We start from the raw sequence: 27,376 nt of genomic DNA, 5'->3' as shown, positions 1-27,376 counted from the left end.
ATATACACATATGTATATATGTATCTAGATATACAGTATATATACATATATACACATGTGTATATATACAGATATATATACATATATACAGATATATACATTCAGATATTTTACAGTTAATTTGCTTCAAAATGAGGCACAATAATACAGTACTTAATTTCATTAAACTCGCTAATTTTTGAATTATTTATACTCCTTACTTTAATGTCTTGAAGTTTGGTCTCATAAAGATGTTAAGCAGAAGAAATTGTCTTGAACATTTCTCTTAGGATATACGTTTATTTTGAATCAATCAGGCACAAGGTAAATGAAATACAGATTCAATGTGCACTTTCTTGTTCTAAGCAATCATTTGATTCCTGCTATTTTAAACACTACAAATCATCATCATTACCTTTGTCAGTTTGGTCATTATAACAATTTTCACCCATACATTTTTGAGGCTTTTATTTACTTTTAAACTTTTTAGCTAAGTAAAAACCAAAAAATCAACAGTTGAGTTTTCAAGCAGGAAAGATCTTAAACATTTTAAGAGAGTAGTCGCTGAATTATCGGAACAAATACTAAAAGAAAGCAACCATATTACTGCTTAACCCTTCAGCTTTGTTATCAAACTGTCTTCCTCTCCATTCTTGGTCTCTTAAAACGTTGCGTTTGATTTTCCCAGTGATTGTCTTTGGGAGTTCTTGAACAAATTCCACCTAATTGACAGAAAAAAACGTGATGAGACACTTGATTCCATCCTTCCGATTGTCCGTGTGATAGGAAGGAGCTTGCATGGAACTCAGACTGAATTTTAAAGTCGAGATTATCTTAGCCTAAGCTCATTGAATTTCATGGACACCAGAAACGTCTGTTTATGTAGGAAGGGTGACAGTGTAGCTCCATCTTATGGGTTTTTAGTGCAAATTCACTGAAATGCTTTGCCAGAAGAAAGTAATAATCCCTTTACCCCATTGCTTTCCCCTAGTTCAAACTAGTCCTAGGCTTCTACTGTTCCCGAGAAATGGAGATTACAGCTAAATACAAAAAGAACAGTTCTTGTCTTTTCAGAGCTGGATGCTGGAGGTTTTGAGGAAGATTTTTAGGGATAATTTGGAGTATATACAGTTTTCCCTTCTGCCCTGACTTGACCACAAAAATCCTCTTTTTGTTCTCTTCTCTCAAAATAAGACTACTGTATTTTAAAATGCCCGCAGATAGCCTTTCTGAAAGTCAACAGTCACTGATTTAGTGACTTTAGTCAATGATTTAGTGAATTTAATGGAGAAAATGTGAGTAGTTTTTAGGTTTAACTACTTTTTGACTGAAACAGTGCTAAATAGAAATCTCATGCAGAGGATCAGTAATTATCACCCAGTTCCATGGTTAGAAGGAAACTACAGGGCCATCTTCATGTATTTACGTAGTATTGTTCTTAAATCCTTCTTTGAAGAAGGTTTCAGGAAAGATTTCATAGTTTCTTTGGATATCATCTTCTTCTGAACATTAAATGAGGTCACTTGATACTTCAAGGCATGTACTTTGAATTTATAGGGGTATTAGGGATAAGAGTACTGAAATAGGTGAATCAAGCACTGTCCCTAAAAACAAGGCACTTGGCAATTCTTTGCCACTGTGTTTTTCTCATACAGAATGGGACTAGTTAGTCCTAGAAAGACTCTTAGTAGTGATTCAGTATTGCAGAGTTGATTAAAGGTTCTGGTTTATAATTCACTTATACCGTTCTAATATAAAACATTTTAAAGCAAAATTCTTAGGGTTAAACAAATTGAAAAGTGTCTTCTACCTATATAATGGGCTACTATAAAATCAAAATCCAGTAAAATCTAATTCTAGCTTAGACCCTAGTTTGGTAACATCCAAACTTAACTTTTGGGCAAAGTACTTGCCTTTCTTGGATATTTGTAAGGTGCAGTTGATTTTTTCACATGATCCTGAAGTTCAAGAGTTAATTTCTCTGGGTTGTAGGACTTAAAGGGTGCAGCTAAGACAACAAAAGCTTTCACCACCTGCAACAGAAAAGTTAATTTATCTTGCTCATTTGTTTTTCAGACACATCAAGGATTTGCAACAAATGCTGAACACAGGTGCTTACTATTTATTAATAACAGTTTGTGTGATGACTGCAAATGCCAGAGGTTACCTCTGAACAAAGCTTGGATACAATTACAAAGTGAGGTTTTTCAGAATATTTTCAGGTAAGTGGTTTATGAATGTGAAGAGTGCAGCAGTTCAAGAAAGCTAAGTTCTATTTATAGATACATATATATTTAACATTTCAATCAGACTGATCCTATTTATTACACAGACAGTCCTTGGTTTATGGATGACCACTTACTCCATTAAACCTATACCATTAGAAGCATGTAGCAGGGGAACAAATGGAGTTCCTAGAGAATATGTGGTTTCAAAGCAGTTTGGAGGGTCTCAACGGAGGAAGGACTGTGTATCCTGGGAGATCAAATCTCAGGAAGGGGCTGAGCATGGTGGCTTACACCTATAACCCCAAGACTTTGGGAGGCCAAGGTAGAAGGATAACTTCAGCCCCGGAGTTTGAAACCAGCCTGGTCAACATGGTGAGACCCCATCTCTACAAAGACTTAAAAAGAAACTTAACCAGGGTGCAGTTGTGCACACCTGTAGTACTAGCAACTTGAGAGCCTGAGGCAGGAGGATCGACTGAGCCCAGCAGTTTGAGAGGTTACAGTGAGCTATAACTGCACCACGGCACTCCAGCCTGGGTGACAGAGCAAGTCTCCATCTCAAAAAAACAAAACAAAGCCAAAAGCCAAAAACCTCTCAGGAAGGATTGATCTATGTGAGGTCTTTTTTGCCTCATATTGTTTGCTTCTCTTTGAAATGCTGTTTAAAACCCACCAATTAGACAATTACTGAGGTTAGTAAGCATAATTTATATTATTTATTGTTCATACATTGATTCTAATTGTTGGTTACTTCTGTTCAGCTGAAATCATTTATATTGAGAGAATAAGAACATGGTGGCAGGAAGAAACTATTTTTGAGAATGGAATAGATGGAGAGTAGAGTGAGTACAGGAGGTAAGAGTATGGGATCCATAGTGTCACTACAGAGGCTCACTGGTGTGTGAGAGGGAGGTACAGATGTGGAACGATGCTGACAAATTGTTTTGAAATTTTGTCACTTGTTGTGTCTGTAGAAACTTCCATAAGGAAAAGCAATTATGAAAATAGAGCTTCCTCCTAGAATTAAGGCTATTATTGTCATTGCCAGAGTTCCCTTTCCTTAGATCCTAAATAGGCTCATGAGACTTGTTTGGGAACCTGGCCACAGTTTTGTTTCTTTCTTGCTTTTTCTTTGAGACAGAGTCTGTCTTGTTGTCCAGGCTGGAGTACAGTGGTGCGATCTTGGTTCACTCCAACCATTGCCTCCCAGGTTCAAGCAGTTCTCCTGCCTCAGCCTCCTAAGTAGCTGAGATTACAGGTGCCCGCCACCATGCCAGGCTAATTTTTGTATTTTTAGTAGAGACAGGGTTTCACCATGTTGGGCAGGCTGGTCTCGAACTCCTGACCTCAAGTGATCCACCCACCTCGGCCTCCCAAAGTGCCGGGATTACAGGCGTGAGCCACCGTGCCCAGCCCACCATTTTCTATTTGTCTTGTTTCTGTGAGAAAAGATATTCTGAATTCCATGACAGTTTTCCATTCAGTGAAATCTGTGGCTTTTGCCTATGCAGTGTCTGTTCCTCCTTTTTAGTAACTAATTTTCCTATGGAGTATTACCCTAACTTCTCTCTGGTGGACTGACACCAACACCTACTTCCAAGGATAGACGTATGATCCAAGTCTGACCGATCAGCATGTACCAGTCTCTGAACCACATTGGTTAGAGATGTGATCTAAGGTAGGCAAATGAAGTCTTGAGAGTTACTTGAAACAACTGAAAACAGAGCTGTATCCTTCCCTGAAGGGGTGGAGGGTTGCTAAGGTGTATACACCTGGAGTTGGTTGCTATCAAGTAGGAAGAATCTGATCAAATGGAGCCATAACAAAGAATAGCGGAGCCATAACAAAGAATAGCAGAGCCAAAAGTGAAGAGAGGCTAAATCTTGCCAACCTCACATGAACCTTTGGATGTGGCTGTACTTAAGTACTTGCCACTTATATGAGCCAAATGCTTTTTTTTTTTTTTTTAACTTAAGGCAGTTTGAATTGTGTTTCTGTCACTTGCCATCAAAAGAATTCTAATACCACCCCTTTGGGACACAACTTATTGTAAAGTTGGTTGCCTGATTTATATTTTGGCCAAATGCATGCTTCATAATGAGAATTAATAGATTGACCCCTCTTGGTTCAGCCGTTACAGTGGTCAAATGGACAGAACTTGAAAATATGATGTTGCTTCTTTAATAAATGACATTCATCTACCTCTCCGCGGATTTGATCTGGACTACTGACAACAGCCGATTCAACAACTGCCGGATGCTCAATGAGTGCACTCTCCACTTCAAATGGCCCAATACGGTACCTGAAGAGGAAAAGAAGTTTTTGACCACCACATCCTCCAAGTTAGAGATCTCCCTCCCTGTCGAATTGTTACCTCTTCAGAGTGGCAAATGTACAAACCCAGAGGATATAATGACATCATCAGCTCTGCCGACAAACCAGAAATACCCATCACTGTCCATCACTCCTCTGTCTCCAGTGACATAAAAATCTCCTCTTATCGTGGCAGCAGTTTTCTGTGGATTGTCCTGGGAACCAAGGATGACATTTGGGGATTAGTCTGGTCAGAACAGAGATGGGTATGGCACTCATTAAGTGACTAGTACATTACACATCCTACTTATATAGGGAATTTTTTTTTTTTTTTTTTAAGACAGAGTCTCTCTCTGTTGCCTAGACTGGAGCCTGCAGCCTCGACCTCCTGGGCTCTAGTGATCCTCTCACCTCAGCCTCCTGAGTAGCTGGGACCACAGACATGTGCCACAACACCTGACTAACCGTATTATGTTTTTGTAGAGATGGGGTCTCACTATGTTGCCCAGGCTGGTCTTGAACTCTTGGGCTCAAGCCACCCTCCCACCTCGGCCTCCTAAAGTGCTGAAATTATAGCCATGAGCCACTGTGCCTGGCTGGAAATTAAATTTTTTTAAAAGATAGTTCGTAATATAAAATACAAAAGGTCATAAAGAGTATAATAAAAAGGCCCTCTTCTACCTCTAGCACCCCCCAACTGCACCCTCATTCCAGCCTGTCCAGTTTTCCTTTCTGAGGATAACCACTGCAACTGGTTTCTTACATTTGGAATTTCATCTTTACAGTACTCTTGGGTGACAGATGATAGTCTCCCCATTTTACAGTTGTGAAAGATTTTGTTGCTTGCCCAAGATTACATAGCAAGACACGGTGGAAATGAAATTTGAACCCAAGTCTGTATTAAGCATGACCAGCACTTTCTATCCTCATACCACATATTTAGAGAAGAAACAGAAGGGCCGTGTAGGTTTGAGTCTGAGGGCAATTTCCCCTTCTTTGCCAGGTGGTAGAACATTGCCATTTTCATCTATAATCTGGAATGAAAGAAACAATTGATGCTCTTAAAATTTTCTTTTCACAAAAATGAAAGCAGCTTATGAATAGTTGTACAATGAATAGCAGAAAAGGAAAACGTTCTCTCTCCTTTACTGAACCAGTAAGATATTTTCTCAACCTACCTGGACATCATAGGGCAGCATTCCTTTCCCCATTGAACCTGGTTTAATTTCTTGGCCTTTCTGATTGGCACAAATCATTCCCTATTGAGAGGACAAGCTTTGTATAAGTATACAAAAGTTTATATTCTGAAACTATATCATGGCAATGAAAATTAAGATTTGATTTTGACTGATTTTCCTGGTATGCAGGCGCACCTTCTGAAATATATTATTTGAAACTAGTAGTTCTCAAACTTCGGTGTGCAATAGAATCAAATTTGAGATTCTGGAGCATTGTTGAAACACAGATTGATGGGCCTTATCCCAGAGTTTCTGATTCATTAGGTGTGGAATGGGGTCTAAGAATTTGGTATTTCTACCAAATCTACCTAGATGATGTTGATGTTGCTTGGTTTGAGGGCCACACTTTGAAAACCACTCCTTGGACTCCGTTAAATGCACCTTGGACTCAATTTCCCATGGACGCTCTCAGAGGATTATTCCCAGCACAGTGGAAAGATGAGCTGCTCAGTTCTGAACCTCACCCACCCGCTAACGCCTCTGAGATTTATCCTGCATAAGGGGGATGCAGGAATGATGGAATAATCATCATTCTCCTTCATCAAAACCTAACTGAGCAATCTGCAAGTTTTGGTAACTACTGGCAAGGTGAGGTATCCCGGGAAACTCTATAAAAATTTACAGTGGGATGGGGGCACTTCAGGGGCTCAGTTGAAAAACCTGGGGCAGAAAGGCCCCCACATATACTAAACATAAATGCCCTTTAGATATACCACTTCCGTCTGTCCATAGCCCTCATATAGGTCCAGCCCAGTTTGCGCCCTCCACTGCTCCAGCACTTCTGGGTTGAGTGGCTCCCCTCCGGTCAAGCAGTGCCGCAGACTCTTGAATTTATATCTGGAGAGACACAGTTGCATGGGTCTTTTCAAGAGGAACCTGAGTGCTTTCACTGCAAGACAATTAGGACATTCAAGCAGCAAGCATAGCAGCTAGGAGAGGCAAGTCTTAGCAAAGTTCATTCAACAAATACTTGTTGAACACCTGCTATATTGCCAGACATTGTTCTAGGCATATGGGGGCACATTAGTGATTATAACGAAAATTCCTGACAGCTTTCATTTTAGCAGGTGGAGGAGAACTTAGCTATTAAAGATGTAAAAAGGCAGGAGAAGATGCTATTAATGATACTAAGTGCTTTTGATGAGCCACATGATATAACAGCTAATATTGATTGATCAGTCGCTATGTTGTAAGGGCTTTACAAGCATTCTTAGAATCTTCTCAACCCCTATTTACACATGAGGACATTGAGGTTCAGAGAGGTTAAAGAACTTGCCCAAAGCCTTCCGTGTAATAAAGGACTGAGCTGATACTCATGAATCTCTGTACCAGGCACCTCCCACTTGTCAGGGTGATCTCACCAAGCATGTCACTTACATTAAATTCTCACCACAACCTTATGAGGGGGCTCTTAATCCTCTCTTCTAGATGGAGTTGATGCTTAGCAAGGTTATCTTGAGTGTCCAAGGCCACATGATTAGTAAGTAGCAGGGCCCTGCCTGTTTGACTTTGGAGCTTAGCTTTTAACCACTAGCCTTACTGGACACAGGTGAGAAAGCCTGGAACAGCCTGCTTCTCATACACTGAGGCCCCAAATGGGCCAGAGGGTGTGGGTAGAATACAAATCATGTGTATTCAAAATAATCATTGAATAGTCCCTGAATTACTCTTGAAATGTGAACAAGATGCTCATGTTTCAAAGGCCGTGACATAGGAGCAAAGGAGTTGACACTGACTAGGAAAAAAGAAGATCCATGTTTGCTTTATTCTGTCTCGCACAGCACTTTCCCTCTTGGGCAACCACACTTTGGTGGCAAAAGAGGATGGACAAGCCTATGCTACTTAATTTGCTCCTCTCTTCCTTTCTCTCCTCATGTGTTGAGTTTGAATTAAACAAATATACATTGCAACTCTACTGGATGTTCATATGGTTTGGCTAAATTGAATATGACCTTCAAGTCATAAATTTTGTTAGCTTTTCTTCAAAGCAGTATAAATGTGCTTTTCTTTCTTTCTTTTTTGAGTTCTAAATGACAGTGTTTCTAAAAGAGTAGAACTAGAGGACAATTTTCTTTGAGCGGGAGTTCTGGGACTACAGAGGTCTGGTTGTCCCTGGAAAAATGTCCAGTTGTCCTAGAGGATATTCCAGTGGTTCTTAGACTAGGGGACAGTTTTGCCCCCCCGAAGACATTCGGCAGTGTCTAGGGACATTTTTGATTTTCACAAATGGGGAGGAGGAGGTGCTACTGGCATCGAATAGAGTCTTGAGATGCTGCTCAACATTCTGTAATGCACACGACCGTCCTCCGACGATAGAATTATTCGGTTCAAAATGTCAGTGGTGGTAAGACTGAGAAAGCCTGAGCTATCCTGTGCTGAAAAAGAGAGATCTGTGATCCTGGATGGTAGCTATTGTTTGTGGTTCAAATGGAGATTTCTGCCCAAGTACCTCTTAAGGTCTTTTTGCACGAGCATCCGGTACACGGTGGGAGGACTGCACAGGGTCATGATGGGATAAGTAGTAAGTGTCTGGATGATGAAGAAAGACACAGATGTCAGAAGTGGTCATTCAAAGGCCATGACTAGAGCTGAGATCTACACCCTGTTATTTTCTTCCATTAATATGTGCCCATCCCGTGGTCACTACTAGGAATAAGAAAACAATATTTATTACTTGTCACTAGTGACTGTATATCTGTTGGGAATTTCCAATTACTGAAAAGAATGTATATATATTAATATTACAGTAACAGACATACACAATCTAATTCAACAAGTGAATTGCTTAATTTGAGAACAACCCAAAGTATGAACTGGTTTATTCTTCCTCAGGGCTACAACTTACCTTTTATAGTGTAATCTTGTAACCTCCTGCCAATATATTGACTATGGATGTATAAGCTAACCTACTGGGACCTTTCCAGCTCCATTCCTATAAAATACATTAGTCTTTTTCAGTAAGTTGAATAAATGTAGAAATAAGCATTTTTTTGGCCTTTTCTTAATTTTAAAAAATTTGCTGAGTTCATTATGTCTCTGGTTTCTTAAATAAGATATGGCCTAGGCATCTTAAATCTAGAGAAATACTAATGTTTTAGAGCTCCTCCTTCTGGAGAAGTTCCACTATGTCCCTTAATGTATTGACAATTTGTATTAAACTTAAGTATTTGGGAGAAGGCTCTCAAAATGTATGTCTGGGCTGCCTGGATTGTCACAGATAAAGTATGATGTTTGATCGGTAAGTAAGCATTTCTACCATGTGTATCTGCTCCGTAGAGTCTAATTATTTTTAGAAAGTGTAATGTATACACCTAAAAATAGCATAAATCTATAAAGGTTTTTATAGCACTTAAAATACACACATGATTTTTGTAAAATAAAAGTATTCTTATTTTACAAATGTAGGTTTTGAAACTGCAAAGTTAACTTACCAACTTTAGGGCACTTTGTAAACCTGATGTAGAGATCTCAGTTCTTAGGTTAGTGTACATTTATGTTAAGTAAGACCTTTTAACCAGGGACAACCCAACCCAAAGGACAGACTGGTTTCTGTTTGTGGCCTATTAGGAACTGGGCCACACAGCAGGAGGTGAGTGGCGGGGCAAGTGAGGGAAGCTTCATCTGTATTTTTTTCTTTTTTTTTTTTTTTGAGATGGAGTCTTGCTCTGTCACCCAGGCTGGAGTGCAGTAGTGTGATCTCGGCTCACTGTAACCTCTGCCTCCCAGATTCAAGCAATTCTCTGCCTCAGCCTCCCAAGTAGCTGGGATTACAGGCACCCACGACCATGCCTGGCTAATTATTTGTATTTTTAGTAGAGACGAGGTTTCACCATCTTGGCCAGGCTGGTCTTGAACTCCTGACCTCGTGATCCACCTGCTTCAGCCTCCCAAAGTGCTGGGATTATGCCTGCTTTATCTGTATTTATAGCCACTCCCCATTGCCCGCATTACCACCTGAGCTCTGCCTCCTGTCAGGTCAATGGTGGCATTAGATTCTCATAGGAGCCTGAACCCTATTGTGAACTGTGCATGTGAGGGATCTAGGTTGTGTGCTCCTTAAGAGAATCTAATGCCTAATGATCTGTCACTATCTCCCATCACCCCTAGATGGGACTGTCTAGTTGCAGGAAAACAATCTCAGGGCTTCCACTGATTCTACATTATGGTGACTTGTATAATTATTTCGTTATACATTATAATTTAATAATAATAGAAATAAAGTACACAATAAATGTAATGTACTTGAATCATCCTGAAATTATCTCCCCACTCCCCCTAGTCCATGGGAAAATTGTCTTCCACGAATCCAGTCCCTGGTACCAAAAAGGTTGCAGACTGCTGCCTTAAACCATCTTGTCAGACCATTTAGCAAAATAACAGGTAAAGAGCTTTTGTTCACACACAGGTATGGTTTGTATGTAATAATATGTATTTTGTTAAACTTAATAAATTTGCCATGGTTGAAAAATAATTGGCCTGAATCACATTTTTCTGAAGTCTAAAGAAATTGGAGTTATCTGATATCTCAATCTAGCTGTCCCTGGTTGAGAAGGCAGGGCATGCATGCCCGATTTCCAGAAGAGTATCGGGTTCTGAGAATTAACGAAGTGAGAAGTATAGGCTGGGGGAGAATAAGAGGGGCTGCTCTGGGAGAAAGGCACCCCCACCTTTAATGTCCACTCCACACAAGAGCTCTGCTTTATCAGCTATTACCTTTATTTCATTGAATCAGAAATGAAGTATTTGTTTAGACTTCAGACTCCTAATCTGTTATTTAGAACCAGTTTCTTAAGTAGCTACAGATTTAGCAACACTAGCAAATCCTGAGCTATTTGAAGCAGAAGTCTGGATTTCCTGCCTCAGAGTGTTGCAGTTGTTCCCCCTCCATTCTGTCAAATACGTTTCAAAAGCTGAGGCCCTTGAGACTTTGCTTTGTATAAAGAAATGATTTCCAAAAGCCCAAGAAGCCTTGTATTCTAAGGAATAATTTCTTTGTGATTTTATGGGAAACAAGGAAGAACTCTAAAGATCTATCTAGCTGGAGGACATGACTTACGTCTAGGAAGGTGTCAGTGTCAAACTGTGCCATTCGATGCACAAAAACACAGGCTCCACACAGCCAGGAAGAAAACACACTGCCAATGGCGGCCTTGACCCAGCCCGTGTCAGACATATTCCATATGATATCTGAGGACTTCAAGTCCAGCCAATACCTAAATGATATGAAAAAGCAACAAAACAGACCAAAAATAAACAAACAAAAATTACAAACTCGTATCTTTCAGGGGTGACTTTGCCCCAATATCTTAAGGGCTACAGAGAAGGGTCAAAAGAAGCCCCAGGCAAGGTGATAGATTCAACTTCTACTCTTCTTAAGGGCATTTTCAGAATCCCAGGTGGTCTGAGAGTACAGTGGGAGGCTGGGTGTGGCATGGTTTTTTGAGTTTGTCCATTGATGCAACAAATACTTGTTAAGCCGAAATGTGCTAGGCGTTGTTCTACAGCAGTGAGCAAGGTAGACCAAATCTCTGCTCTTATTTTAGGGTGACAGATAGTGAATAAATATACAATAAAGTGAGTTAAGTACATTAATAAATGTAATTATTTCAAGTAGTATAAATGCCATGAGAAAATAAAATAGGATAATGTGACAATGGTAGGATAGCCTCTCTTTTAGGAAGGCCTTTCTGGGTAGGCCTTCCTGGCAATGAGAAAAGGGAGCCAGACATGCTGTTAAGAGATTAATTAAGGTTGATTCTTAAGCTTTTGCTTAATCAGCTGGTTAGATGCTGCCATTTACTGAGCTAGGTTGGGCAGGGCCAGCAAGAGTTCTGTTTTGTAGCTATTATAATTGCCAATATCTTATAGCAATTCAAGGAGAAGTATCAGTTAGTTGGATACGCATATTCGCAGCTTTGGGGGAGTTCACCAAAAACAAACTGAATTTTCTTTCCTACCTTCCGCAGAGGGTGAACCCAATGCCGAGGCTGCTCTGAGAGTGCTGGGCCATTTTAGGAAAGCCTGTGGTCCCGCTGGTGAAATAAATGGTCATTGGTTCTTGACTTCCTGTTTCCACACAGCTGTGCTCTTCAGAGGCGAATCTGCAAAATATGGACCCCAAGATGGTGGTGGAAGATGGCAGACCAGTTTGACTCTGATATTTCCTCTGCTCAACTACTTATGCCCTCTTGCTACCAGAAGATAGTTAACAGAACTGAACCTAATCCAAAGCTTTCCTGAGAGGAATTCCTCAAGAAATCTTAGCGGGACTTTGAAGGTCAGTGCTAAGATTTAACAGCCCAGTTCTTCTTTTTTAAGCTTCATCTCCCTATAGGGTAAAGAAATAGCCAAGATAACTTTCAATATTAATAACAAAAGACATGCATTTTATGTATTGTAACATTTTTTTTCCAAGTGTGTTTTAAGAAAAAGTCTGTGAGTTTTTAAAAATCAGCATTGAATCTTCATACATTGCTATTAATGTTTCAGGAGTTTTTATTATTTAAAGGAAGATCTTTTGGCATTTGATTCAAACTTTTAAGTAATTTTTGTGCAGTATCTTCAATATCTGCAGCAGACACAGCTAGTTGCTTACCAAATAGCTGTCTCCTTCTTCCTTGCACTCATAGAACTGATTTTGTTCAAGTATCAGGCAATCAAGTGCTTCAGACTGTCCCTGTATAGCTGCTAGGGCAAATCTTGATTAATCTAAGCCAGTCACAATCATTCCTTTGGTTTAAGATTGGGCACATGACGCAGTTATGGACAACGAGATGTAAGGCTTTAATGGAATATATTTTCTTGTTCTAAAAAGAGTCATGAGGAAGAGATGCAGCCTTCTTCCCCTGCCCATCCTGTTTTATGGACTTTAAGTATTGTTGTGCAAGTACAGGATGTCTGGGGCTACCCTGGCCATCTTGGATGTATACTGAGGGTGGCGTGATAGGAAGATGAATGAATCTGGGTCCATGTTAATTTCATTGACCCACTGAATTCACTGAACTGATGACAATCTCTGTGTAAGATTGTCTGCAAAGATAGCTCCATGATTCCTTCCATCCCTGTACAAAAATTCTTAGATATTGTATTAGTTATCCATCACTGAGTAACAAATCATCCTTGTATGCCATTCCCTTATTATAGGGCAGAGCTTATGTCCTCTCTCTTTGAATCTGGGGTGATCTCATGACTTGTTTTCATTAATACACTGTGGCACAAGTTCTGGGACTTCTCAGCCTAGGCCTCAAGAAGCTTCATAGTTTTCATTTTCCCTGCGGGGTAACTTAGCCACCATATAAAGATGTTTAGACTGTCCTACTGGAGGGAGAGGCTATGTGCAGGAAAACTGAGGTGCTTCAGCTGGCAGCCAGCCTGACTTAAAGGTGAACCCACCTTGGATACTTGAGCCCCAGTCAGGCTGATGTGGAGCAGAGACTGCTGCCTCTGCTGAGCCCTGTGCGAATTTCTGACCCATGGACTCATGAGCAAATAAAATAACTACTGTTTACACCACTAAGTGCTGGGATGGTTTGTTACTCAATGATGAATAACCGGTACAGTATCTGAGAATTTTTGAGACTGGTGTATCATATTTTTATTTTTATTTATTTATTTATTTTTTGCAATGGAGTCTCACTCTGTCACCCAGGCTGGAGTGCAGTGTCATGATCACGCCTCCCTACAACCTCTACCTCCCAGATTCAAGCCATTCTCCTGCCTCAGCCTCCCAAGTAGCTGAGACTACAGACAATGCACCACCACACCCGGCTAATTTTTATATTTTTAGTACAGATGGGGCGCTACCATGTTGGCGAGGCTGGTCTCGACCTCCTGATCTCAGGTGATCCACCCGCCTCAGCCTCTCAAAGTGCTGGGATTACAGGCATAAGCCACCACACCTGGCTGGTGTATCATATTTTTAATTTCTCTGGTTGAAGGGAACAGGGTTAAGGATGCTGTTTTAATTAATCTTGATGGTGAATGAGTGACATTGTCAGTGAAATGGTAAAAACAGTGAGGATTTTTTTTTTTTTTGAGACGGAGTTTTACTCTGCCATGCAAGCTGGAGTGCAGTGGCATAATCTCGGCTCACTGCAACCTCCACCTCCCAGGTTCAAGCAATCCTCCCACCTCAGCCTCCCTAGTAGCTGAGACTACAGGCGTGTGCCCCCATGCCCAGCTAATTTTTGTATTTTTAGTAGAGATGAGGTTTCACCATGTCAGCCAGACTGGTCTTGAACTCCTGATCTTATGTGATCTGCCTGCCTTGGGATCCCAAAATACTGGGATTACAGGCATGAGCCACCATCTCCAGCCAACAGTGAGGATTATTTAAAAATAGTTTCATAAAATATTAACATGGTTTTCTTGGTAACTTGCTTCCTCCCCTTAAAATAGAAAAAGATCATTCATTCAACTATATTGATTTTCTTTTCAATGTATGTATACAGTGAAGTTGATATGTGTTGGGCTACAGAGGGGTATTTCTTCACAGAATCTAATACCTGTGGGGAGACCTCTTATGTTTAAACATTTCTCAATCCAGTATGGAAACCTTTTGATAGAAGGCATCTATCTATCTGTCTATCTATCTATCTATCATCTATCTACCTACCTATCTTTCATCTATCTATTCATCCATCCACCTATCTACCTATCTACCTACCTACCTACTTATCAATCTTTCATCTGTCCATCTATCTGTCTATCTAAAAGAAAAAGCATCACAATCTGTGAGTGACAGGGAGATTTTCAAGCAGTGATTCCATTATCTGACTTCCTTTCCTTGAATACCTGAGTTCCGAGTTATGCCTTTCCAGATTTCAGAGCTAATTATATACTAATAACTTCTTGCTTTGTATCTTTGCCTCTTGTCCCTGAGACTCATGTACCTACTACCTGCTAGACATTTGAATGTTCACAGACCCTTCAATCTTGTATGTCCAACTCTAAACTTATTATGTTAACCTCATCTACTGGCTCTTTCTCCAACTGATGGTACCCACCTACCAATCACCTAAGTAAAAAGCAGCTCAGCCTTGACTCCTTCTTCCTTCATCTTCCACATCCAATACTCTCCAAGTCCTGCTAGTTGTTTAGTTTGTTTTCTTTCCTCCGTCCTATTCATCAGAGCTCAGATTTAGTTTTTTATTATCTCTGCCCTAGATGAGGCTCAAAAATGGCCTCTCTGATTCCAGTTTTTTCTTCTCAAACTAATCCTCTACATATTTGCCAGATAAATCTATTTAAAATCCAAATCTGACCTTGGCACTTCCCTTCTTAAAACCCATCAATGGCTTCCCTTGCTTACAGGGTCAATTTTAAGATTTAGCATGGCATGTGAGATCTCCCATACCCTGGCCTCTGTTTGCTCTTCCAGGCTTCACTCTGACTCCATAATTTTATTCTCTAGCTAAACCAAACTGCCTGTAGTCCATTCCCTGCACACCTTAGGGTATTTTTTTTCCTTCCTTATCTTTGGTCATACTGTTCCCGTGCTTGGAACACCATCTTGAACCCCTCATGATCAGAATCCAGAGTCCTGGACCCCACAGGACAGGGTCCTTTGTACTAGGACAGAAAAAGAGAAATATCAGTCTGGCTTATAATTTTGACCTTTTCCATTATCCTATTATGAATATTCTGGAAAGTGTTAATGGACTTCTATACTTGGGAGGCAGAAGGAGGGCAAGAAGCCTTAAAATGAACTTATTGAATAAAAGATCAACTCTAACAATGTAAAATTAGCCCACATTATTGCTGTGTGTAGTCTTCCGAAAAACTAGCCAACTGTTGGCAATGAGACAGCTATCCCTTCCCTAGTTTTTAGAGAAACAGTCCATGGCCTTTTTGGAGTTATGACACTCCAAAGTCATTTGTTTAAATAAGGATTTTTTCCATCTTGAAAACCACTCCCAAAGTGTGCAAATTTCAATTTGAAATCCATATGAATTTAAAGTCCTTTATCTGTTGTAAATTTTGTGGCATCTTTACTGTTTCTTGGGGACTCAATAGATTATTGCAAAGTTGTTTAGGACAGGAGTCTCTGAAGTGGAAGTGCTTGCTGCTCAGTGAGTGTGCAAGGCAACTGGGGTAGAGAAGAAAAAAGAAGAATTGCAAATTACATGTTTTTTGTTTTTTAGACAGGGTCTCTGTCACTCAGGCTAGAGTGCAGTGGCACAATTGTATCGTTTTACTTATCCTCTAAAATTTTTATTTTTGGTATTTGTATAATGCACAAAAGTACATGTATATAATTTACAAATAAATGCATGTATTGGGGGTATGTTAAAAAGTATGTTACTAGTGGAGATGCATATTCAAATAATATAAATACCATTAACTTAGGAATCACTACACTATTGAATGACTTTGTTAACTTGAAAATAATAATGATAGCAGTTATAATTACTATGATATTTATGGAGTAATTACTCTGTGCCAGGCATTAAGCTAAGAATTGTACATGTTTTATCACATTTGATACTTCTGCAACCCCATGAGGTAGATACTATCATCATCTCCATCTTATGGATAAGATAAAGAGTTTCAGCAATGTTACTTCACTTATCCAAGGTTACACAGCTTATAAAAGACACAAGCAGTATTCACTGGTGTGGCCCTTGGGATTGGCCAGTAGTATTTGGTTTATATTAATTAGTAGGATAAAATTTCATTCTCACAAGTAAAACTACCCTATTATTCAGCAGGGTTTACATGTCTTCTTTTTCTATAAACTTCTCTGGAAGAATTTTTTTTTTTAAACATAAGCTATTCAACACCTCTTTGAAAGATAATGCCATTAATTAACATTTCACTCATTTTTTCACAGCTTGAAAAACACTTTCTCACATATTCATTTAATTTACCCTCAAAACAACACTTGAGATAAGTACAGTATAATTATTCCCATTTTACATATGAGGAAAACTGCAGTTGTGATCTCTTTTGTTCATTCATTTATAAATATTAAGCACCATTTATGTGTTAGGAACTGGAGACAGGAAGATCAACCAAACAAAGTCTCTGCTTTCTTAGAACTTATGGTTTAGGGCAGGGGTTGCCAAACTTTTTCTGTAAAGGGGCAGATAGCAAGTAGCTTAGGCTTTGTGGGCCATACAGTTTCTGTTGTAACTACTCCACTCTGCTGTTGTTACATAGACAACATGTAAAAAATGAGCATGGATGCATTCCAATAAAACTTTATTTACAAAAACAGAGCTGAGCATAGTGGCTCATGCCTGTAATCCCAGCACTTTGGGAGGCTGAGGCTGGCGGATCACTTTGAGGTCAGGAGTTCGAGACCAGTCTAACCAACATGGTGTAACTCCCTTTCTACTAAAAATACAAAAATGAGCCAGGGGTGGTGGCAGGTGCCTGTAATCCCAGCTACTCAGGAGGCTCAGGTGGGAGGATCACTTTAACCCGGAGGTGGAGGTTGCAGTGAGCTGAGATCACACCACTGTACTCTAGCCTGGGTGACAAAGTGAGACCCTGTCTCAGAAAACAAAACAAAACAAAACAAAACAAAACAAAAAATAACAACAAAAAAGGTGGCAGGCCAGATTTGGCCTGTGGGCCTGAATTTGCCAAACAGTACTCTAGAGGAGAAAAAAGACTCTACATAAGGGAATGGATGAATGGGCATGATAATTCAGGTGGTGACGAGTGATATGAAGAAAACAGGAGGACGTTGTAATAGAGTGGCTTGTAGTTCTATTCCAGGTAGCGTGGTCAAGGAAAACTTCTTCGGATAAAATACTGAGTCAAAATATGACAAGAAGGAGCCACTCATGAAAAGGAATAAGAAGAGCACTCCAGGCAGAAGAAATAACAGGAGCAGAGGTAGGGCATGTTTGAGGAAGAAAAGGGAGAGTGGTGGGAGATGTGGTCCAGGTTTAAGCAAGGGCCAAACCACACAGGATACTCATCATAGACCACAGTAGAGAGCAGGAGGGGGGAGGCAGAGCTACATGCCTTTCTTCTGCCCTTAAATTCATTTATTAGGTAATACTTTTCTTTTTCTTTTCTTTTATTTATTTTATTTATTTATTTTTTTTTTTTGAGACAAAGTTTCACTCTGCCACCTAGACTGGAGTGCAGTGGTATAAACTCGGCTCACTGCAACTTCTACCTCCCAAGTTCAAGCAATTCTTCTGCCTCAGCCTCCTGAGTAGTTAGAATTACAGGCAGGCATCACCACGCCCAGCTAATTTTTGTATTTTTAGTAGAGACGGGGTTTCACTGTGTTGGCCAGGCTGGTCTCAAACTCCTGACCTCAAGTGATCCACCCACCTCAGCCTCCCAAACTGCTGGGATTACAGGTGTGAGCCACCACACCCAGCTATTAGGTAATTCTTTTCTGAGTAAGAGCCCAGATCAACTGACAGTGTTCCTGAGTCCTTGGAGGCAAAGAGATTCCAAGATGTAGCTATAATTTGTGTTGTTGCCAGCAGTGTAGATTGGCTGGGAAAAATACTCACTGAAATAACTCCTGGAAGCTGAGCCACCCATTCCGGCTTTGTGGAGACACCAGGAGTTTTGTCTTAAGGTCAGGACACTCCAATACAATGGACTCCACCGCTGGGGCCACCTCCTCACTGGCCACAATGCACTTGGCCTTGGATGCTCGCAGCCGGTAGAGGATGTCTTTTGCTGTCAGCTGGATTGTTCCCGGCATGAAGATGATCCCTGGGAAGGACAGAGGGCCCTGCACTGAACAGAACTGCTGTCCATTGTGGAAGACTTGGGCTTTGTGCCTCGGTGAGGAGAAGCATCACAATCCATTCTTCAGCTACCTCAGCTACCTCTGCCTTGATGCCCAAGGATATTGCACAGGACCCTGATCCCTGAGAGATCCCTTGGAGCACTAGCTTCAGAGTTTGACAGACCATGGGTCTAATCCTGCCCTTGCAATTTACAAGCTTTGTGACCTTGATCTCTCTGTGCCTTTCTTTCCTTATCTGTAAAATGGGAATAACAACAGTAAGTGTCTGGAATATAGCAGACATTATAATGGTGGGCCATTACTATGTAACATTTTAATGTCACGTTTGAATCATTATTGTGTACCACTTAAATAGCACTTTACAGCTTATAACACATTTCATGAGCACTGTCTCATTCAATTCTCTAAACCAATGGTCTCCTGCCAGGCGCGGTGGCTCGGGCCTGTAATCCCAGCACTTTGGGAGGCGAGGCCGGTAGATTACTTAATCAAGCCCAGGAGTTCGAGACCACCCCGAGCAACATGGCGAAACCCCGTCTGTACTAAAAATACAAAAATTAGCCAGGTGTGGTGGCGCACGCCTATAGTCCCAGCTACTCAGGAGGCCTAGGCAGGAGAATCACTTGAACCCTGGAGATGGAAGCTGCAGTGAGCCAAGATCATACCACTGTATTCTAGCCTTGGTGACAGAGTGAGACTCTGTCTCAAACAAACAAACAAAAGAAAAAAACCAGTGGCCTCCAAAGTGAGTTTTTCAACAATCCATTGGGACTAAGAAACAAAAATAGAAATTTGAAAAATTACTGGCTGGGCATGGTGGCTCACACCTGTAATCCCAGTGCATTCGGTGGCCAAGGCAGGAGGGTCACTTGAGCCCAGGAGTTTGAGACCAGCCTGGGCAACATAGTGAGATTCCATCCCTGTTTAATTTTTAAAATAATATTAAAAATTTTAAAGAATTAGAAATTATTGAGAAACTACAATTCTTTTAATGCTTTTATCTCATTTTTGTATGCTTCATAATATGCATACTGTATTAGTGCAGTAGAAGCACATAAGTAGCTATACCCAGATGGGAAGATGTGTATCCTAAATATTTTTATTGATAGATTATACAGTCAAAAATGCCTAGAGACTACTGTTTTAAGCAACCCTGGTAGGTCCATGTGGTTGTGCCCATTGATGGAATGTGAGATTTGGTCAGAGCTGGTGAGTGGCAGAGCCAGCCCTCTTCTCTATGGATTCCAGTGGTCTGGCATCATCAAGGTTTGCCTAGACTACTTTGGCAATGCTTAGTTTATCTCACCTCCTCATTTCATCCTAAACACTGGCTGGAGATGTCTGATTTTAAAGTACCAGTGCATTCTGGGAAGAACATACATGGCCGAATTAGATGAAAGAGAGAAGTTTGTACTTTCTAAAGTGAATTATTGGGAACAAGAAGTGAAGTGTATATAAAGTGATACAGATAATCACTACTGTTTATTGAGCACTTATTACGTGCCTGGTATCTCACTTAAAATTAATCCCAGTATATAAATAATAACTTGCCCAAGGGTCACAAAGTCAATCAGTGGCAAAGGATAGAAAAGATTCAAAGATACATTTCCCACACTTCCAAGACCTGTGCTATAAGCCAAACTACTCATTTCTTGGTTTGCTAAATACAAAAATGTGGAGTTGAATTGCTAGGAAGGAGATTTTATTTTATGAATATATTTTAAAAGCTTTTAAATATCATCCCTTCTTGAGAAAGTGAATAAATGCATAAGGATAAGGAAGTTGATTAAGAAAACACCTTAGAGTATTCGCTCAATATAAAAATTTAAGATTATTTATTTTACAAACCACTTGTTCTTAATGACTTACAAATAATTAGCTCCCTTGGTAGATTGGTGATCTGAATGTACTCAATGGGTAGACCTCTAAATTCAGGGTTGGGAGAAGTTTTCTTCTAGTAGATTTCAGATAGCATGTATTTCAGGCTTTACTGCATACACTTTACAGCAAAAAACCAAAATATTTTGCTATGTGGTATAGTACAAACAATTTCAATATTCTCGTTGAAGATTTAATAATTCTGAGTTAGAAAATATAATCTCACCTCCTTGCTTTACATTTAATTTAGTGTTTTATGTTAGCCATTCAGCTTGTCTGTTTAGTTTTCACTATTATTTTATACATTTCATAACATGTTAAGCAATATTACATATTTTTTATAACAAATCACCTTTAATCTACTCTCAATCCACAACTGGTTTAACATTTGCAAGTTGTTTTTAGTGAATGCAAAAAGAATTTTATATAAACGAATTTTATATAATGCTGTTTTTATTCAATATTGGCAGAAAGATCATCTTCAACAGCATTATGAAATCCTTGTAATTATCGTTTTAGTGGTATTTCAAGTTGAATTACCATAATTTTAATCACTTATACACACACACCTCAACTAAGCTTAGTCTCACCTATTATAATTCAGTCATTTCTATTTAGTTGTTTCCAAATTTCTATTACTATTAATAACATTGCAACAAACATCTTTGTGATTTTTACCATATTCTATCCTTTGATATTATTTATTCTTAATTGACTTATAAACATTTATGCCATGTTTTAGAGCAGGAATTGGAAAACTTTTCAATAAAGGCCCAGATAGCAAATATTTTAGGCTTTGCAGGCCATAGTATCTCCATCTCAATGAGGATTTCTGCTGTTGTGAAACAAAGGGAGCCATAGACAGTATATAAATAAATGAGCATGGCTGTATTCCATTAAAATTACTTATGTAAATAGATGCCCAACCAACAGGCCATGGCTTGCTAACTCCTGTCCTAGAGTGGAAAAAAATCCTGTTGGAATTTTTATTTGGGGTAAATTATAAATTACTACTTGGGGAGAAAGTGTGTCATTGAATATACTAGTTAGTCTGAAAAAAAGGTAGAGATTTTTCAACTGGGACGTGCCAATCATATTCTTACAAGTCCTGATGTATAAATACTTTTTCTTCTTGTTGTATTTTTTTTGTTAGGGAGAATCCAGATATATTCAGAGAAGTTATCTGGATCATCTGGATGAACATGTCCTAGATAATCTAGCACTGCAAAGAGATGTTGGTACCCAAATTTGCTTTTATAGAGCTTTGTTTTTAAATCCCAATTGCATAGCTTTCTAGCTGTGACTGAATAGAATAGCTTTCTAATTGTGATTTTTGGCAAGCTTTTGTTTGTTTGTTTGTTTTTGAGACAGAGTCCTGCACTGTTGCCCAGGCTGGAGTGCAATGGCAAGATCTCAGCTCACTGAAACCTCCACCTCCTGGGTTCACGCGATTCTCCTGCCTCAGCCTCCCGAGTAGCTGGGATTACAGGCACACACCACCACAACTGGGTAATTTTTTGTGTTTTTAGTAGAGACGGGGTTTCAGTATGTTGGCCAGACTGGTCTGGAACTCCTGACTTCGTGATCCACCTGCTTCATCCTCCCAAAGTACTGGGCTTACAGGCATGAGCCACCACGCCCGGCAAGCTTCTTAACCTGAGCCTTGGTTTCCTCTTCTGCAAAATGGTATCACACTAATACCTCCCTCTTAGTGTTATTGTTATTATTATATCATGATTGCCTTAACTCTTCTTTTTTTTTTTGTCTTCTGTATGCATACTTTTAATCAGAGCTAACAATTCAGAAAACCATTGAGTTTCAGTCTCTCTGTGTTTGTGTGATTTAGAATGCTAATATTGGCACTGACCTGTTCGTATGCAAGCTACGTTGACCAGCCACCACTCAGGGATTCGGGGCAGAATCACGGCCACACGGTCTCCTCTCTGCAGGCCACAGGGCTTGGTGAGCATGTTGGCAGCTTTTCGGGACAAGGAGCCCAGTTCTCTGAAGCTCCATTTTACCTCATCCCCTTTGCCATTCACCCACCACAGGGCTGGGTTAGCTGGTCTCTCCCCTGTCTGACCAGGGACACATGGAAAAGAGAGGGTTAGGTTTACGTGACTGATTACTCTTACATGCGGCATCTGCTGTTTTCTCCCTTTGGCACTGGTTCTGGTGCATTCTGCTAACAGCGCCCTGAGTTCGTCTTTGAGGGAACTGCCCCTCTCCTATTGAACACAGCCTTGAAAAGAGAATCCCTCAGGTTGCTTTTACCCTTCCCTGAGCAGTAGGTGGGCATTTGACCAGCGTTGGGCCAATCAGACCTTCTCTCTCTGGATTTTTTGGTTTTCTGAGAGAAATCAAAAGATAGAAAATGGTTGGTACAAAACTTGTCTATGGGTTATTCGTGCTTACGCATCCTCAGAGAGCTGTCCTGATTCCTGTCCTCATTGAGATGGACTCTCCAGTTTCCAGCCCAATTTTGTGAGCTCTCCCATATTCCTTGAATAAATTTCTTTCTTGCTTAAATTAGATTCTTTCCCATGCAAATAACCTGAATGGATCTGCTAAGTTTGACTGGGAAGCAGACATCTCTTTGTACCCTAAGGCTGAGGTGTGGTTTTCACAAGTCACAAGGAGCAGGGTCGAGGGAGGCATCAATTTATTGACTTCTAGAGGTAACTTCTTCCCCATCATTCTATAAAGTGAGTCATCTGTACTGCAAAACCTCTTTGCCTTATGTATTACCTGGAAAAAAATTACTCTCCCTTCTTTCCCCTATCTGGAATGCTTCTTTTATCTTCTCTGGCTGGCAAATACTTAAAAGCCCTGTTGACATGTCAGTTCGTCTGTGAGCTTTTCTTAGACTTCTCTTTGTTTCTCCACTAACTTCTCTGTGTTCCTTCATCGTTGTGCTCATACTCCAGATGACTCCAATTTATTATATGACAGATGTGTCTCTTCCCTATGGATGTAACCTCTGTAAAGATCAGGGACTGGGTTTATGTTCTATTGGACCTGTGTGGCCTTGGATAAGTAGTTTAGCTTCTATGAGGTCAAGTTCCTCATCTGCAAACCTCCCAGGTTGTTATGGGGATTTGGCGAAATAATATAGGTCAGTATTTCTCAATCTTTAGTCATTTAAGTATCATCGTTTCTGTCAGCTCTGCCTGCACCTGCACTATTCTTCTTTATTTTGTATACTTCGCTACATTGACTCACTTTTTACTTTTTATGTGTATACATTTACTTAAGAAGGAATATACATCTAATCAGCACCATTATTGGACAATTATTACCACTTGCCAAAAAATAGGTTATTGAAAAATAAATATGCTGAAAACAAAACTATGCCATTAAATTTTATCTAGAGATGATTAGCTTCTACCTGTGGTCTTTATTCAAGAGAGTGTTTAGCAAATGATAGGTGCTAAAGACACAATGGCTTTCAAGGAAGGCTTTCCCCCTGTATTTAACAGGAAGAATTGATTCAATGTTATTTAATACCTTGTCTGTCTAGTACCTAACATCATGTTCCCATCCATGGTCCTGCAGTGCATTTTGATAAGCACTGCTTGGTTAAGTGTTTAGCTCAGTGCCTGGCATGAGGTGAGGATCAGTACACAGAGACCTCATCCTGAGGCTGCACTGTAAACATTGCATAAGGGCTGCTTGCTTTATTCTTGTCAACCTCCAATTCTCTCCTCATTACTCCAATGATAACTGTATTCATAAAATCAAAACTCAATTTGCTACTTTTTTGATAAGCCTGTGACCAACTTGAAAACAAAGCACTGTTGCGTGGGGCTTGGAGAAAAGAGAAGGAAAAGAGGCAGAACTCTGTGAGGAATGACCATGGGGATGGGAGATAGAGAAGGCTCCAGAGCCGCCCAGCCATTTGTGGCTGAGGATCTAAGATCTTCCCTGGGGAGAGGGGAGGGCAATTGGAAAACAAACAAAGGAAACCAAGAGGGTGAGAGAGTGCATTGGAATTAAGTGGTAGACCACAGAACAAGGAAATGGAAGACTGAGAGATAAGGGGACACCAAGCATCTACTGGAAGCCCATCGTCGTATACCTTCTCCTTTTGGGACCACTGGTCCAGCACATCTGCAGCAAAGTTAAAGTTTTTAGGCAATGGCCTGTTACAGCGATTTATGGCTTCAAAGTCAGCAAGAGTCAGAGGCGTCCAAAGCTGGTGATCTTTGTGTAAGCGCCGGCCAGGTGGCTTGGTGAGCCAGATGAATCTAAATGTCTGGTAGTGGAAAAAAATCTTCATGGTTCCCAAAGGACTTTGTCTACTGCTATGGACACAGAAGTACTACAGCCTGTAGGGAGAGATGGATGGAGAGTATCAGTTTCTTGATGCTCTGTGGTGAGACTGGGAGGTGGATTTGTGGCTGTGTGTCCCTGGCAAGTTGGGGAACACCTGAAAAACACCTCATCCTTCCTCAGAGCTGCTGCCTTAGCCACTGACTGGTCTCCCTGCCACTGGACCCTTCCTCTTCATTCTGTCTGTGACCAGATAAGTCTAAAAAAACCCCTTAACTACAGAATTGTCAGACTCCTGTCTTCTGTTCCTGTCTTCTCCCCAACCAAACAACAGACAAATAGAAACTTCGCTGTCTGGACTGGCATTCAGAGCCTCCTTTCGCCAGCTTTATACACTGTTCTGTGTCTGCTAACTCCTCTACTTGAATTTCCTCTTCCAGTAAAGGAGGCCCGTTAACTTGCCATGAATGCCCCACTAAGAGTTGGCCTGTCATTTCCCTGGCTCCTGCTTACCCTGTTCTCCTCTCCCCTTCAACTTCCCATTGTGATTGCTTGGAAACCTGGGTTTAAGTCCTGGCTCAGCCACTTTCCGGCTGTAGGACTTTGGGCAAGTTACTTATCTTCCTGCACCTCAATTTTCTCGTCTGTAAAATAGGGGAAAATATAGTACCTCCCTCCTACAGTTATTGTGAGGATTTAATAAGATAATGTGTATAAAATGCCTAGCTCGTAAAAGGTGACTTAAAAGTGTTAATTACTACTGTTGTTTTTTTGTTTTTCTGTTTGTTTGTTGTTTCTTATTAAGAAACAAGGTCTTGCTCTTTCACCCAGGTTGGCGCAATCACAGCTTACTGAAGCCTCAAACTCCTGGGCTTAAGCAATCCCCCTGACTAAGCATCCTGAGCATCCAGGACTACAGGGGCCACACCACCATGCCTAGCTAATTTTTTTTTTTTTGTAGAGATATGGCCTCACTATGTCACCCAGGCTGGCTTGCCTCCAACTCCTAGCCTCAAGTAATCTTCCTGCCTTGGCCTCCCAAAGTGCTGGGATTGTAGGTATGAGCCACTGCACCCAGGCAACCACTGCTGTTGTTAAGATTATTTTCCTTAATATTATTGTGGCATAGTTTTATTTTAAAACATCCTACCATATGAACCAGAAGACTTGGATTTTATTTCTTTTTCAAAAACTGCTTTTAATATTGGTAAAATTGCCTGCTCTTTCTGGACTACCATCTGTAATCTAATTAATTTTTTAAATAATTTTGTGTTTATTTCTTCCCTGGGTTTTCCGTAACATGCATTTATGCTATTCATGTGACAGTTGTCTACCTTGTATTATCAATGATAGTTTTTCATATATGTGCCCTGTCTCCCTACCCAGCTGGTATGGGTTGAGGCTATGTAATGTGTTCTTAGCACTAAGCATGACTCACAGAAGATCTGCAATAATAAAAGGCAGTTTTTAGGTTCTTGATGTAGGCAGGCACTTTGCATTTCTGATGTCATTCAATATTCATGACAAGCTTGTGAGGTTGGTGCTATTATTATCTCTATCTTACAGATGAAGACACTGAGGCTTAAGTACACTTAAGGAACTTATCCAAGGTCATTCAGCTCGAGACAAACCATGTCTTGCCTCTGCCACCATGAGCTCAATGACGCAACCAGAGGCAAGGTTTGAACCTCTCTGGTCTGACTTCAGAACTTAACCTACTCAGCTTCTCTGCTATTTATTCTCCCTTGTGCTGCCTTCTTCAATAAAGGTTTCTTGTTGATGGTGAATGCCTTCACCCTTTTTTGCCCTTCAGGCTTGTGTAGTTGTTTTGAATGGAGTGGAAGAATCTGCAAATGTAAAGAGTACCTGAGTCTGCAGCATGGTGATAACAAATAAACAATAGAAAGGAGGGTGCAGGGTGTGCCATCCTTCATTGTTGTTGCCAAGTCCTCTGTGCTGCTCAGAGTGACTTCTGGATAAGTGGCAGGTCCATTTGGTGCAAACACAATTTGCTGTATTTCAAAAATAGCTATTTCTGGCAATACCGTTGGTGTTAAACTCTCTGTTATGCCAAGGTAAAAAAAGAAGAGGGATAGCGCCTTAACTGGGCAATTATCAAGAGTAAAGAAAAGGGAGAAAAGAGAAGCAGAGTGGACCACATTCATGGTTTAGCATTCTGCCAAAAGTGAGACTCTCATCCCTCTCCTAAAACACAGACGTGCACACACACATGCACACACACACACATACCACTTGCACCACACTTGCATCCAAACTTGCTTCTCTGGATGACCTTTGTCAAGTTGCTTAACATCTCCAAGTGTCATTTGCATCTGTGCAATGAGAGTAATAATACCTTCTTCACTAGGTAGTTGCAAGGTTTTAGTGAGTACGTTAGCACAGTGCATGGTTCGTGGCTAGGAATGAATAAATGCTGCATATTAAAAATAAAACCTCAGAAGCATTTGTGACAGAAGACTTCAGCTCTTGATATATAAAGAAACCTAGAAAAGCTGTTGGTTTGGAAGGCCAGATGTAGTGGCTCACACCTATAATCCCAGCATTTTGGGAGGCCGAGGTGGCCAGATCACTTGAGGTCAGGAGTTCGAGACCAGCCTGGCCAACATGGTGAAACCCCATTTCTACTAAAAGTACAAAAATTAGCTGGGCGTGGTGCTGCGTTCCTGTAATCCCAGCTACTCAGAAAGCTGAGGCAGGAGACTCGCTTGAACGTGGGAGGC

The 27,376-nt window shown here is 40.5% G+C and overlaps 1 protein-coding gene across 1 annotated transcript; it reads right to left on the bottom strand.

Moving 5' to 3' along the window:
• Positions 1 to 228: 228 nt before the first annotated feature.
• Positions 229 to 26,491, bottom strand: ACSM4 (acyl-CoA synthetase medium chain family member 4). Its single transcript, XM_003811804.3, has 13 exons — positions 24,442 to 26,491; positions 22,231 to 22,441; positions 18,241 to 18,448; positions 11,716 to 11,859; positions 10,815 to 10,971; positions 8,208 to 8,287; positions 6,472 to 6,595; positions 5,699 to 5,779; positions 5,453 to 5,554; positions 4,608 to 4,735; positions 4,410 to 4,509; positions 1,893 to 2,012; positions 229 to 701 (listed from the first exon to the last, which is right to left on the bottom strand). Exons 1-13 carry the CDS (start codon positions 24,640 to 24,642, stop codon positions 564 to 566), a joined length of 1,794 nt encoding a protein of 597 aa, XP_003811852.3. The 5' UTR covers positions 24,643 to 26,491; the 3' UTR covers positions 229 to 563.
• Positions 26,492 to 27,376: the final 885 nt, after the last annotated feature.

The sequence above is a fragment of the Pan paniscus genome, chromosome 10, assembly GCF_029289425.2.
Source record: "Pan paniscus chromosome 10, NHGRI_mPanPan1-v2.0_pri, whole genome shotgun sequence".
NCBI lineage: Eukaryota > Metazoa > Chordata > Mammalia > Primates > Hominidae > Pan > Pan paniscus.
Note: the sequence above shows the minus strand (reverse complement) of the source record. Positions and strands in the feature narration are given on the sequence as shown.

Excerpts from the sequence above, each read along its gene's own strand:
- ACSM4 (XM_003811804.3), bottom strand. The coding sequence starts at position 24,642 with ATGAAGATTTTTTTCCACTACCAGACATTTAGATTCATCTGGCTCACC. Across the intron at positions 8,288-10,814 it reads ACACTGACACCTTCCTAGAC|ACACTTACTACTTATCCCAT; the intron begins GTAAGTCATGTC and ends TTCATCATCCAG. Across the intron at positions 5,780-6,471 it reads GCTATGGACAGACGGAAGTG|GGAATGATTTGTGCCAATCA; the intron begins GTATATCTAAAG and ends TCCTCTCAATAG.